The sequence below is a fragment of the Coregonus clupeaformis genome, chromosome 35, assembly GCF_020615455.1.
Source record: "Coregonus clupeaformis isolate EN_2021a chromosome 35, ASM2061545v1, whole genome shotgun sequence".
NCBI lineage: Eukaryota > Metazoa > Chordata > Actinopteri > Salmoniformes > Salmonidae > Coregonus > Coregonus clupeaformis.
Window position 1 is genome coordinate 30,256,715 of NC_059226.1, and position 13,048 is coordinate 30,269,762.

Sequence of the window (13,048 nt, forward strand, 5' to 3'; positions counted from 1 at the left end):
CAGGCCGGGCCGGGCTGGCGACGCGCACCACTGGCTTGGTGCGAGGAGCAGGCACAGGCCGGGCCGGGCTGGCGACGCGCACCACTGGCTTGGTGCGAGGAGCAGGAACAGGCCGGGCCGGGCTGGCGACGCGCACCACTGGCTTGGTGCGAGGAGCAGGAACAGGCCGGGCCGAACTGTGGAGGCGGACTGGAGGTCTAGAGCGGAGAGCTGGCACAACCCGTCCTGGCTGGCTGCCCACTTTCGCACTACACGTGCGGGGTGCTGGCACAGGATGCACTGGGTTGTGCACGCGCACTGGCGATACAATTCGTAGAACTGGCGCAGGATATGCGGGACCAAGGAGGCGTACTGGAGACCAGGAGCGTTGAGCCGGCACACCCCGTCCTGGCTGGATGCCCATCTTCGCACGGCAAGTGCGTGGTGCAAGCACAGGACGTACAGGACTGTGCCGGCACACTGGCGACACAGTACGTAGCTCCGCATAACACGGAGCTTGCCCAGTCATACGCCTCTTCGCGTGAGTACGGGGAGTTGGCTCTGCTCTAACCCTAGGCTCCGCCAACCACCCCGTGTGCCCCCCCGAAAACATTTATTGGGGCTGCTTCTCGGGCTTCCTCCTCGACCGGCCTCCTCCGTGTTGCCGTTGCTCCTCTCCTGCCTGGGCATCTAACTTAGCCCATGGTCCTTTCCCCGCAAATATAATATAATAATAATATGCCATTTAGCAGACGCTTTTATCCAAAGCGACTTACAGTCATGCGTGCATACATTTTTTTTTTTTGTGTACGGGTGGTCCCGGGGATCGAACCCACTACCTTGGCGTTACAAGCGCCGTGCTCTACCAGCTGAGCTACAGAGGACCACAATATCTCCTCCCATGACCACAAATTGGCCACCTGTGACATGGCCATCCGCTCCGCCTGGGCACACTGCTTGGTCCTCGTTTGGTGGGATCTTCTGTCACGTTCGTTGAAGGACGGGTCAGACCAAGGCGCAGCGTGATATACGTACATGTTTATTTACACTGAATAAACACAATGACAAAACAACAAACTAAACGAAATATGAAGTCCAAGGTAGCACACACAACATACCTTACACGGAACAAGATCCCACAACTAGACAGTGCCAATAGGCTGCCTAAGTATGGTCCCCAATCAGAGACAACGAGCGACAGCTGCCTCTGATTAGGAACCACACCGGCCAACATAGAAATACACATACTAGATAATACAACATAGAACATACACAACAAAGAATATACACACCCTGACTCAACATATAAGCGTCCCCTGAGTCAGGGCGTGACAGTTTCTAAACACTTCTATATTCATGTGGATGCTACCATGATTACGGATAATCCTGAATGAATTGTAAATAATGATGAGTGAGAAAGACACAAATATCATAACCCCAAGACATACTAACCTCTCACCATGATGATATTTGTGCGTCTGTAACTTTCTCACTCATCATTATTCACAATTCATTCAGGATTATCCGTAATCATGGTAGAATCCACATGAATGTAGAAGTGCATCCAACAAGCGTGATGTAGTCCAAAGTGCTGGAGTACAAAGACAAAACCACAAAAAATGAGTCACTATCCCAATATTTTTAGAGCTCACTGTATATGTTATTGTAAACTGTAAACAGTCAAATATATAGAACGCTGCTAGCATGTAGAGGTGGATGTGCAGGGGTAGCCGAATGCTATGTTAGACTAATCTTGGTAAGCAACATACAGGTGTAGGGCAGCTTAGTGAAAAGGAACACTGCAGAAAGCCCAATGAGTAGTGAGTCAGTCCAGGGGTTAAACACATCACTAGATTGGCCCAAACATCAGCTCCACCCATGTGATCATCTTCAAGTAGGCCCCAGATAACTGTCTCCATGGCAACCCCCACACCAGGAATCTCATATTTTCTTTCACAGCGACTGGTTCTGATGTCCACATGGCAACGGCTGCCGTGGGGACAGTGCAGGGAGGAGGGATGGGGGATAGAAGGGAGGGTGTGGGGATGGAGGGGAGGGGGTTGTGTGGGGGTGGCTGCTGCTGACGCACTAGGTGGCTGCCTGCAAACTTTTAGAGAATTCCGAACACAGGCACAGAAGTAAGCACTCGGCTGGAATCCGGTGCACCAAAGCCGCGTTTCCTCTCTATTTTTCTCTCTGTCTGTCTCTCAACCTCGAACAACGATGCCTCCTACTTGAACCAGGCCTGTTGACCCTCCCTTCTTCATCCATCCACAGAACCTCCTAGCACCCCCTCCTCCATGTTTATGTCCCAGAACAACAAACTACTGCCTGTGTTTCAGGAGCTGTGGTGGTGACACTACTGTTAGGAAGTCAGTGTGTGTGGGCGGGCCCTCTTCTGTGTCTGTCTGTGGCTAGGGGTCTGGGGACACTACTGTTAGGAGGTCAGTGTGTGTGGGCGGGCCCTCCTCTGTGTTGGTCTGTGGCTAGGGGTCTGGGGATTGGCCGGTTCTCTATGTTCTGTTCTGTTGTGTTCTAGGAGACTTTCTGGAGTCTTAGACACCACTGATGGAGGACATCAGTAGCAGCAGCAGTGGAGGGGGTGGTTAAGGAAGAGGAGGAATGCTTAGCTCTCTCACCTGCATCCATACAGACACACACACACAGACATTCAGTGTTTTTGTCTTTCTTTACCAGGACTGAGCTAATAGTGTCTCGATCATTTCTATACTTTGTGTTTTTTGTATGGGCACAAGTGTCACATCTTGGCGTCAGTGGTGCTGTAATAGGGAGAGTATCTGCAGATTTCATATTAGTTGGAGAAGTTGAGGGGGGAGGTGGGTTAGTTGGTAACTCAACACTCCCAATTATTGTGAATAATCCCTCAGTAATCTCTTCCTGTCAATGGAAATTGTGTGGAAAGAAAATGTGTTTGGAGTCAAAGATTACAATTCAAATTAAAATAACAATTTCTTCAGCCATAGTCTGGCCCATTGTATCTGACGGCTCCCTGGGTTTTATGGGCCAGTGCTTATTTCTATCAGCCGGACGTTGGGAGAGAGAGAGAGAGAGAGAGAGAGAGAGAGAGAGAGAGAGAGAGAGAGAGAGAGAGAGAGAGAGAGAGGGGAGAGAAAGAGAGGGAAAGAGAGTAAGAGAGAGGGGAGAGACACAGAGAGAGAGAAAAAAGAGCGAGTGAGGATGGTTTCCATCCAAGTGGGGAAAGCCACAGCCGATTTAAACAGTCAAAAAATCCCAAGCACCAGGGCCAAGAACCCTCTATCTCCATAGTGAGAAAGGCAGAAAGAAAAATGTAACTTTTCTCACTCTAGCTTGAGGAGATAACCAGAAGGCAGGCCAGCAGGGGTTGTGTTTGTGGCTTCAATAGCGTTGGAAAAAGTACCTCTGTGTTATTCTTAAACAGTTAACACCGACCTTAGAATGTTTCAAATTAAATACTATTGATTTCAATGTGAGGAATTTTATCCAGAATGTTGATCCCAACATGAAGGTCATGTCAATAGAGTAGAACTTACCAGAGCAGAGGCCAATTTACAAATCAGAGCCTCATCGCTGGAATCTCCCCATGACGACACAACCTTGGAGACATACAGCCGTCTCTAGGGAACAGAAAATGTGGGAACATCGACTGGAAAATCCAGGGGCTGAGCAGACTGGGAGCCTCTGTGGGGTGGGCGATTGTAAATCTACACCTACCCACCAGCCACTCACTTGACCTTGTCCACCTCCCTTCTTCCTCCTCTCCTCTCCTGAATGGATCTGTCTCACCCTGGTCTGCTCTAGTAATGAAGCGCTTTATGACAGTGTGGGACAGGGGAGACAGGAGAGGACCTAGGGGTTAGGCCATAGCTCATCCCCACAGTAGGGGGCATGGTGGCCAGTGGTCGTTAGGGTGATTGAGGAAGTCCAGCGCTGACCCGTAGTATGGAGCCAGCTGATGGGACCCAATGGGTCGGTCACTGCAGGAGAGCCCCATGGCCTGGCTATGTTCTTAATGGTAAGTGCTTTAGAAATGATTAGCACAAGACTTATACGCCCAGCTAGAAGGCTTGCTATACTTACACTGCCTCGATTGCTTTTTAGTACTATAGCTTGCTAAAGTGAGCAACCCTGAGATAGAGGTAACATAGTGGATACTATGGCCTGTCTGTAAATGCTGAATGAAGATGTCGTGACCCACCAGACACGTGAGTCTCCGTTAACACCCTGACATCCATTTATGGGTCCCCTGCCTGATGGGCCTCCCCCTCTCCCCCCTCCGCCCTCCTCCTCCCTTCTCTCCCCCTCTCCCCCCCTCCACCCTTCCCCCGGTCACACACTTTTGTAGGGGAGCTTTCCAAAAAATGAAAATGCCAGTATAAAATATTTACCAGCGTGCTGAGTTTACATGTCTTACAAGAAAAGGACCGTTTGGAGCGGTTAAGTGTCACATAAATCTTTCAGCGCACTAATTGAAGTGGTTCCCCCAATAGGCTACTCTCCGCAGCTGCTTGAACAAATGACACAACTGTGGACGGGACAGCCAGCTGCAAACTATACCATACTCCCACTCTGTGATCTTAGCTGTTGATAAGACAAAGACACGTGGTGCACTGTGGGTGGATGCTGTGTTCTCAATGTTACAAGTTTTGTTCCAGCAACTCTATTGGGAGTGTGCTGTGGAACTACACAGAAACAGTCGTATTCTTATTGAAATGGATACTCCTTCTTTTTCTCCTTCATTGCATTTGACCCACTTCTTGATAGATGTTATTTATTGTGGAGGCTCAGTGGCTGTACTGTGGTGTCAGTGGTGTTAAGAGTCGCACACTGAATTTGGTGTGCTTTGTAGGCCTATGAGTTTTTTTGCAAGGTGCAAATCTCGATCCAACAATGATGAAAGTGTGACAATCGAAACAGATCTATCCCGCTCTCTTCTGGACTTCAACCTTCTCTCTGTTTATTGCCCTTCCTCTCCCTCTTTCCCATATATTCCTCCCTGTCTCTTGTTAATTGCCACAGAACTTGTTGATGGAAATCAATGAGTGCTTTTTGATTATGGGCCAGAGCTGGGGAAGGTGAGAGAGAGGAGTGGACACACACCGTCAGCACTTTGGACTTTGTCCACCGAGGAAGGATTAGTGTGTGTTTCACACCGAGGTTCCCACACTCCTCTGCTGCAGCCCAACTCCAGCCTAGCATGGCCTCTGCCAACCGCTCGGTCAAAACTCAATGACATTCATTGAACAATCACAACAAACTCTCCTCTGATGAAACCTTAACTACCCTCAGACAGTTAACAGGCAGTTACCTCTGTGTATCAGACACTGTCTCCCCTCAGCCTTCTGTGAGACCTACCACACACACTGTGCACAGGAGGAAGAGCAGTGGTATGTCTGTTTGATAGCTCTCCCCTCAGACACCAGTCTCTCTCATATCCGAGCGGTTCTCACCGGGGATCCGTCCTCCGTACGTGGGGTCCATTCACAAAACCAGCGCCCCACCCAGCCCCACCCGCGGCGCCCATCCTGCCTTCCCGCCAACTTCTCCTAAGCAACACCTGGCACCCGGCTAACAAACACCTGTTCACCTAATTAGACGGACACTGGAGGGAGAAGGAGATGAAGAAGTTAATGAGACGGTAATCTGGCCCAATCGCATGCCCCGGCGTCTGCTTCCTCCTCGTCTGCTTCCTCCTTCCTCAAGCAGGGGGGCATTAATGACCGCTTTATGGGGTGATTCCTTTGCCGTGCGACCTTGAGTGACCCCATCACGGATGGACCTTCTGTGGTACCACAGCATGGAGGAATGGAGGGATGGAGGTAGAGAGAAAAGAGGGAGGAAGTGGGAAGAAGGACAGGCCAGGCCAGGCAGGCTGTTTCCTGGAAGGGCAGAGCGAGTGGCTTGGCTGCCTGGACACTGAGGCGTCAGCCAAATGAATGAGCATTAGGAGATGAGGTTCCCATTGCACAGCAGTTGGAGCCGCTCCAGGTCTCACCAGCTGTGCCACTCTTGTTTACAAGCCGCCACCTGCTGCCGGAGAGGCCTCCATTCTGACTAGCAACCTCAGGCTCGCATGACCGCCGAGACCAGGGCATGTGCTGCCTGGGCTAGGGAGATCCATTAGAGTCCCTGGTGCTTATGAGAAGGGCAGAGCGCCCACTCCTCTGTGGAGTTTCATCATCATGTTTCCTAACATCGCTGTGTGTTACATTTACATACATACATATACAGTGAGGGAAAAAAGTATTTGATCCCCTGTTGATTTTGTACGTTTGCCCACTGACAAAGACATGATCAGTCTATAATTTTAATGGTAGGTTTATTTGAACAGTGAGAGACAGAGTAACAACAAAAAAATCCAGAAAAACGCATGTCAAAAATGTTATAAATTGATTTGCATTTTAATGAGGGAAATAACTATTTGACCCCTCTGCAAAACATGACTTAGTACTTGGTGGCAAAACCCTTGTTGGCAATCACAGAGGTCAGACGTTTCTTGTAGTTGGCCACCAGGTTTGCACACATCTCAGGAGGGATTTTGTCCCACTCCTCTTTGCAGATCTTCTCCAAGTCATTAAGGTTTCGAGGCTGACGTTTGGCAACTCGAACCTTCAGCTCCCTCCACAGATTTTCAATGGGATTAAGGTCTGGAGACTGGCTAGGCCACTCCAGGACCTTAATGTGCTTCTTCTTGAGCCACTCCTTTGTTGCCTTGGCCGTGTGTTTTGGGTCATTGTTATGCTAGAATACCCATCCACGACCCATTTTCAATGCCCTGGCTGAGGGAAGGAGGTTCTCACCTAAGATTTGACAGTACATGGCCCCGTCCATCGTCCCTTTGATGCGGTGAAGTTGTCCTGTTCCCTTAGCAGAAAAACACCCCCAAAGCATAATGTTTCCACCTCCATGTTTGACGGTGGGGATGGTGTTCTTGGGGTCATAGGCAGCATTCCTCCTCCTCCAAACACGGCGAGTTGAGTTGATGCCAAAGAGCTCCATTTTGGTCTCATCTGACCACAACACTTTCACCCAGTTCTCCTCTGAATCATTCAGATGTTCATTGGCAAACTTCAGACGGTCCTGTATATGGGCTTTCTTGAGCAGGGGGACCTTGCGGGCGCTGCAGGATTTCAGTCCTTCATGGCGTAGTGTGTTACCAATTGTTTTCTTGGTGACTATGGTCCCAGCTGCCTTGAGATCATTGACAAGATCCTCCCGTGTAGTTCTGGGCTGATTCCTTACCGTTCTCATGATCATTGCAACTCCACGAGGTGAGATCTTGCATGGAGCCCCAGGCCGAGGGAGATTGACAGTTATTTTGTGTTTCTTCCATTTGCGAATAATCGCACCAACTGTTGTCACCTTCTCACCAAGCTGCTTGGCGATGGTCTTGTAGCCCATTCCAGCCTTGTGTAGGTCTACAATCTTGTCCCTGACATCCTTGGAGAGCTCTTTGGTCTTGGCCATGGTGGAGAGTTTGGAATCTGATTGATTGATTTCTTCTGTGGACAGGTGTCTTTTATACAGGTAACAAGCTGAGATTAGGAGCACTCCCTTTAAGAGTGTGCTCCTAATATCAGCTCGTTACCTGTATAAAAGACACCTGGGAGCCAGAAATCTTTCTGATTTAGAGGGGGTCAAATACTTATTTCCCTCATTAAAGTGCAAATCAGTTTATAACATTTTTGACATGCGTTTTTCTGGATTTTGTTGTTGTTATTCTGTCTCTCACTGTTCAAATAAACCTACCATTAAAATAATAGACTGATAATTTCTTTGTCAGTGGGCAAACGTACAAAATCAGCAGGGGATCAAATACTTTTTTTCCCTCACTGTATACAGGCAGGGGCGCAACTTTGGTTTTAGAAGTAGGGGGGACATATTATTATCCAGTCAGATAAACACTCCAAACAGCCTACCCGACCGCTCGGAGGTGTCCGCATGGTCCTAAAGCACACCGTTGCCACATTTTGCATCATTTACATTTTTACATTTTTAGTCATTTAGCAGACGCTCTTATCCAGAGCAACTTACAGTTAGTGAGTGCATACATTTTCATACTGGCCCCCCGTGGGAAATGAACCCACAACCCTGGCGTTGCAAACGCCATGTTCTACCAACTGAGCTACAGGGGACTATCACATTCCAATTATAAAACTGGGGGGGGACAAAAATGCAATTTCAGAATGTGGGGGGGACATGTTCCCCATCCCCAGTGAAAGTTGCGCCCCTGCATACAGGTAACTGCCAAAATAATGGAAACACTTGAGTAAATGATGGATGCAAAGTATATTGAAAGCAGGTGCTTCCACATAGGTGTAGTTCCTGAGTTAATTAAGCAATTAAACATCCCATCATGCTTAGGGTCATGTATAAAAATGCTGGGCAGGCCATTATTTTGGCTACCATGGCTATGCCCCCATAGGATGACAATGCCCAACTCCACAGGGCAAGAGCGGTCACTGAATGGTTTGATGAGCATGAAAATGATGTAAACCATATTATATAAACTGGGTGGTTCGATTAATGATTAATGACAGCCATGGTCTGTCAGACCGTATTCCTCGGGTACGACAAAACTGTTATTTTTACTGCTCTAATTACGTTGATAACCAGTTTATAATAGCAATAAGGCACTTCTGGGGTTTGTGATATATGGCCAATATACCATGGCTAAGGGGTGTGTCCAGACACTCCGCGTTGTGTTGTGCTTAAGAACAGCCCTTAGCCATGGGATATTGGCCATATACCACAACACTTCTGGCCTTATTGCTTAATTATACCATGGCTGTCTCAGTCACCAGATCTCAACCCAATTGAACACTTATGGGAGATTCTGGAGCGGTGCCTGAGACAGTGTTTTCCACCACCAATCAACAAAACACCAAATTATGGAATTTCTTGTGGAAGAATGGTGTCGCAACCCTCAAATAGAGTTCCAGACACTTGTAGAATCTATGCCCAGGTGTATTGAAGCTGTTCTGGCCAATGATGGCCCAACGCCCTATTAAGTTTCAAGTTTTAATGTCACGTGCACAAGTACAGAGAAATGTCTTTCTTGCAAGCTCTATCCCCAACAATACAGTAATCAATAACAATGTAATACTAAAAATAACCAAGTGGGACAAAAACACACAAGATATAAAAATAAGAAATAAGAAGAACACCATAAAGTAAGTAAGCATACTATATACTAGTCCTGTGTAGCTCAGTTGGTAGAGCATGGCGCTTGCAACGCCAGGGTTGTGGGTTTGATTCCCACGGGGGACCAGTATGAGAAAAAATAATGTAGGCACTCACTAACCGTAAGTTGCTCTGGATAAGAGCGTCTGCTAAATGACTAAAATGTAAAAAATTTATATACAGGGCCAGTTCCAGCACCATATTTATAATGTGCAGGGATACTGGACTGATAGAGATAGATATGTATGGGGGTAATGTGACTAGGCATCAGGATATATGATAAACAGAGTAGCAGCAGCATATATGATGATTGTAGGTGTGTATGTGTGTAGAGTCAGTATAAATGTACAGTGCATTCGGAAAGTATTCAGACCCCTTGACTTTTTCCACATTTTGTTACGTTACAGCCTTATTCTAAAATTGACTAAATAAAATGTTTTCCTCATCAGTCTACACACAATACCCCATAGTGACAAAGCGAAAATAAGTTTTTTAGAAATTTTTGCAAATGTATTACAAATAAAAAACAGAAATACCTTATTTACATAAGTATTCAGACCCTTTGCTATGAGACTCATCAAAATTGAGCTCAGGTGCATCCTGTTTCCATTGATCATCCTTGAGATGTTTCTACAACTTGATTGGAGTCCACCTGTGCTAAATTCAATTGATTGGACATGATTTGGAAAGGCCTGTCAATATAAGGTCCCACAGTTGACAGTGCATGTCAGAGCAAAAACCAAGCCATGAGGTCGAAGGAATTGTCCGTAGAGCTCCAAGACAGGATTGTGTCGAGGCACAGATCTGGGGAAGGTTACCAAAACATTTCTGCAGCATTGAAGGTCCCCAAGAACTCAGGGGCCTCCATCATTATTAAATGGAAGAAGTTTGGAACCACTAAGACTCTTCCTAGAGCTGGCCGCCCGGCCAAACTGAGCAATCGGGGGACAAGGGCCTTGGTCAGGGAGTTGACCAATGTTAGATTAATTTGGATTTTAAGAATAATGACTAAATAATTTCACCCCAAACACAGTATAAATGTTAGAATTATCATGTAGTGTCAACCCACTAACAGAGGGGGCGTTACTAACCATTCAAGGGGGAAGGCGGGAACTGTTTAAGAAAGGTGGGAGGAGCATAGTGTCTTTGTTTGTCAAGGAGTATAAAAACAGGATATTTGTGTTTTTGAGCAGAGCTCTCCTTAAATAAAATTTACTGATAATTACTTGTGGATTGTGGACCTTGAATCATTGATGATTAAAACCAGAGCTTTACAACCTCTGGTAATGATTCAAGCTTAGGTCGAATTAGAGATAGAAATTCACATGACAACCAAGAACCCGATGGTCACTCTGACAGAGCTTCAGAGTTCCTCTGTGGAGATGGGAGAACCTTCGTCTATGGATCTGTTGGGGCGGTATGCAAATTGGAGTGGGTCTAGGGTGTCTGGGATGATGGAATAGATGTGTGCCATAACCAGCCTCTCAAAGCACTTCATGATTACAAATCTGAGTGCTACATGGCGGTAGTCATTGTGGAATGAAGCCTTAGAGTTCTTGGGAACAGGAATGATGGTGGTCATCTTAAAACGTGGGGATTACAAACTGGGACAAAGAGAGGTTGAAAATTACAGTGAATATGCCTGCCAGCTGTTCTGCGTATGCTTTGAGAACGTGCCCTGGAATACCATCGGGCCACGCGGCCTTGCGGGTGTTGACCTGATTGAAGACTTTACTCACGTCAGCCTCAGAGAGCGAAATCACCCAATCTTCTGAGTGGGTGGCAGCCCTGACACCCGGCAGGATGACTCTGCGGATGTCATAGCGGGACTTCTTGTACCTGTTCCTCTCTTCAGCCGTAGCCTCAGGGTTATGTGCGATAGCCCTGTGTGCGGTAGCCCTACCCTTTAGTTTAGCGGCAAACTCAGTGTTATTCCAGGGTCTTTCATTGTGGAAGCAGCGAAATTCCTGTTTGAGCTTCTGCTTGTAAACAGGAAGCAGGAGTATGGAGTCATGATCTGATTTGCCGAATGGCGGACGAGGGAGGGCCTTGTATGCTTGCTTGTGGGTAGAATAAAAGTGGTCTAGGACTTTATCGCCCCTAGTGGCGAGGGAGACTTGTTGATGGAAGTCTTAATGACAAAAAAATTAAAATCACTGGCAACCAGAAAAGCAGCCTCTGGATGTAAGTTTTCCTGCTTGGTTATAGCCTCGTACAGTTTGTTAAGTGCTATTGTTTTTTTTCTTGTCCTGAGGTGGAATGTATAGAACAGTCACAATAACAGCTGAAACTCTCTCAGGAGGTAGAAGGGTCGGCATTTGACCATCAGGTATTCCAAGACGGGTGAACAATGGGTTGACACTTCCATCGTGCTCGAGTCAGCACACCAGTTGTTGTAGATGAAGAGGCAAACCCCTTCCCCTCTCGATTTCCCCGACTCCACTATCCTGTCTGCATTGTGAATGGAGACTCCATTGAGTTGGATAGCCATGGGGGGTATTTTGTCCAAGATCCATGTTTCAGAAAAGCTGAAAATATTGCAGTTTAGAGATTCCCGTTAGTAGCAAATTTGCGATCAGAGGTCATCCATCTTATTATCAAGTGACTGTACATTGGCCAGTAGAATAGAGGGAAGAGGTGGCTGGTTTTCCCTTAGCCTTAATCTCGCAAGGATCAACCCTCTCTTGGCTCTGTAATGTCGGCGTTTTCTCTTGGGTAGCCCGAAAATGGAGGTCGGAATTACAGAAAGAGCTCAGGGCAGATGAGTCGTAGTTGAAGTTGAAGCCGGAATTGAGGTACAGTAAATAACTGCCGATCTGATGTTCAAAAGTTCTTGTCGGTTGTAAGAAATAATAGCGGATACATTTCATGAAAATAAAGTACAAATAAACTACCAAAGAATCACAAATTAGCTAAATTGGGTCGGAGCTTGCAAAACAGCGGCCATCCAGAACACCGCCATCTTTTTTGTTATCCACACCTACATGTAATGCACCCATTGGGACCCCTTGACTACATTTTCCAGCATAGCTACTGTAAATGTCCAGGAGCCTATCACTCATTATATATTCATCTCTCTGCTACCCACACAAACAAATCACTGGCCCATATGTTTCACACACCGGAACAGGATCCACATCCTCCTCCATTCTGCCGGCCGTGCTTCAGGTATCCCCAAAACACACATCCATCCATCCCTCCCTCCATCACTTGATCTCCTCCCGCATCTCACCATCCCTTCCTTCCTGCAGGCATACAATACCTTCACTCAAGTGCTGTGTCCTATCCAAAATAATTCCTCTGTTCTATTCAACTCTTCCTGTGGATCTCACGAGCTCACTATCCAGAACGGCGCCATCTTTCTTTATGTTGTTATGTTATGTTGGTGTTTCCTTTATTTTGGCAGTTACCTGTACACTCATAACTACATGGGTTTGAACTGACTCATGTCACACTGTGTGTTACTATGGCGTTTTACCTGATTCTATTATTATTTTTCCTCTGTGACAGCTTTTCTGACCCCGTGTGTTTTCTCTCTTGTTTCTCCTCCAGGGAACTTTAAAGGGATGTGTAAACAGATAGATCACTTTCCTGAGGACACGGACTACGAAGCGGACCCCTCTGAGTACTTCTTACGTGAGTCTCCTCTCTTTGGCTTTCACTTTTACAGTACAGAAGAACAGGTGAGCCTCAAGGGATAGTGTGGTCTGGGCATCCCTTCTGTGCATTTGATACTGTATTGTAGTGAATCATGTAAATACTACACAAATACTACACACATGTAGAACTGTGTACATTCTAATCTCCTTAAGAGAGGGTAGTATTTAATATGAGGTAACCTTCAGTCAGGTGACCGTGAGACAGAAATCTGCCAACAACGCATCCT

General features: G+C 46.9%; 1 protein-coding gene across 1 annotated transcript in view; it reads left to right on the forward strand.

Annotated features, from left to right (window-relative positions):
• LOC121551826 (voltage-dependent calcium channel gamma-2 subunit) overlaps positions 1-13,048 on the forward strand; it is a 78,843-nt gene that overhangs the window by 40,033 nt on the left and 25,762 nt on the right. The window contains exon 2 of the mRNA XM_045210990.1: positions 12,715-12,798. Within this exon, the coding sequence (XP_045066925.1) occupies positions 12,715-12,798 (84 nt within the window). The remainder of the gene's footprint in view (positions 1-12,714; positions 12,799-13,048) is intronic.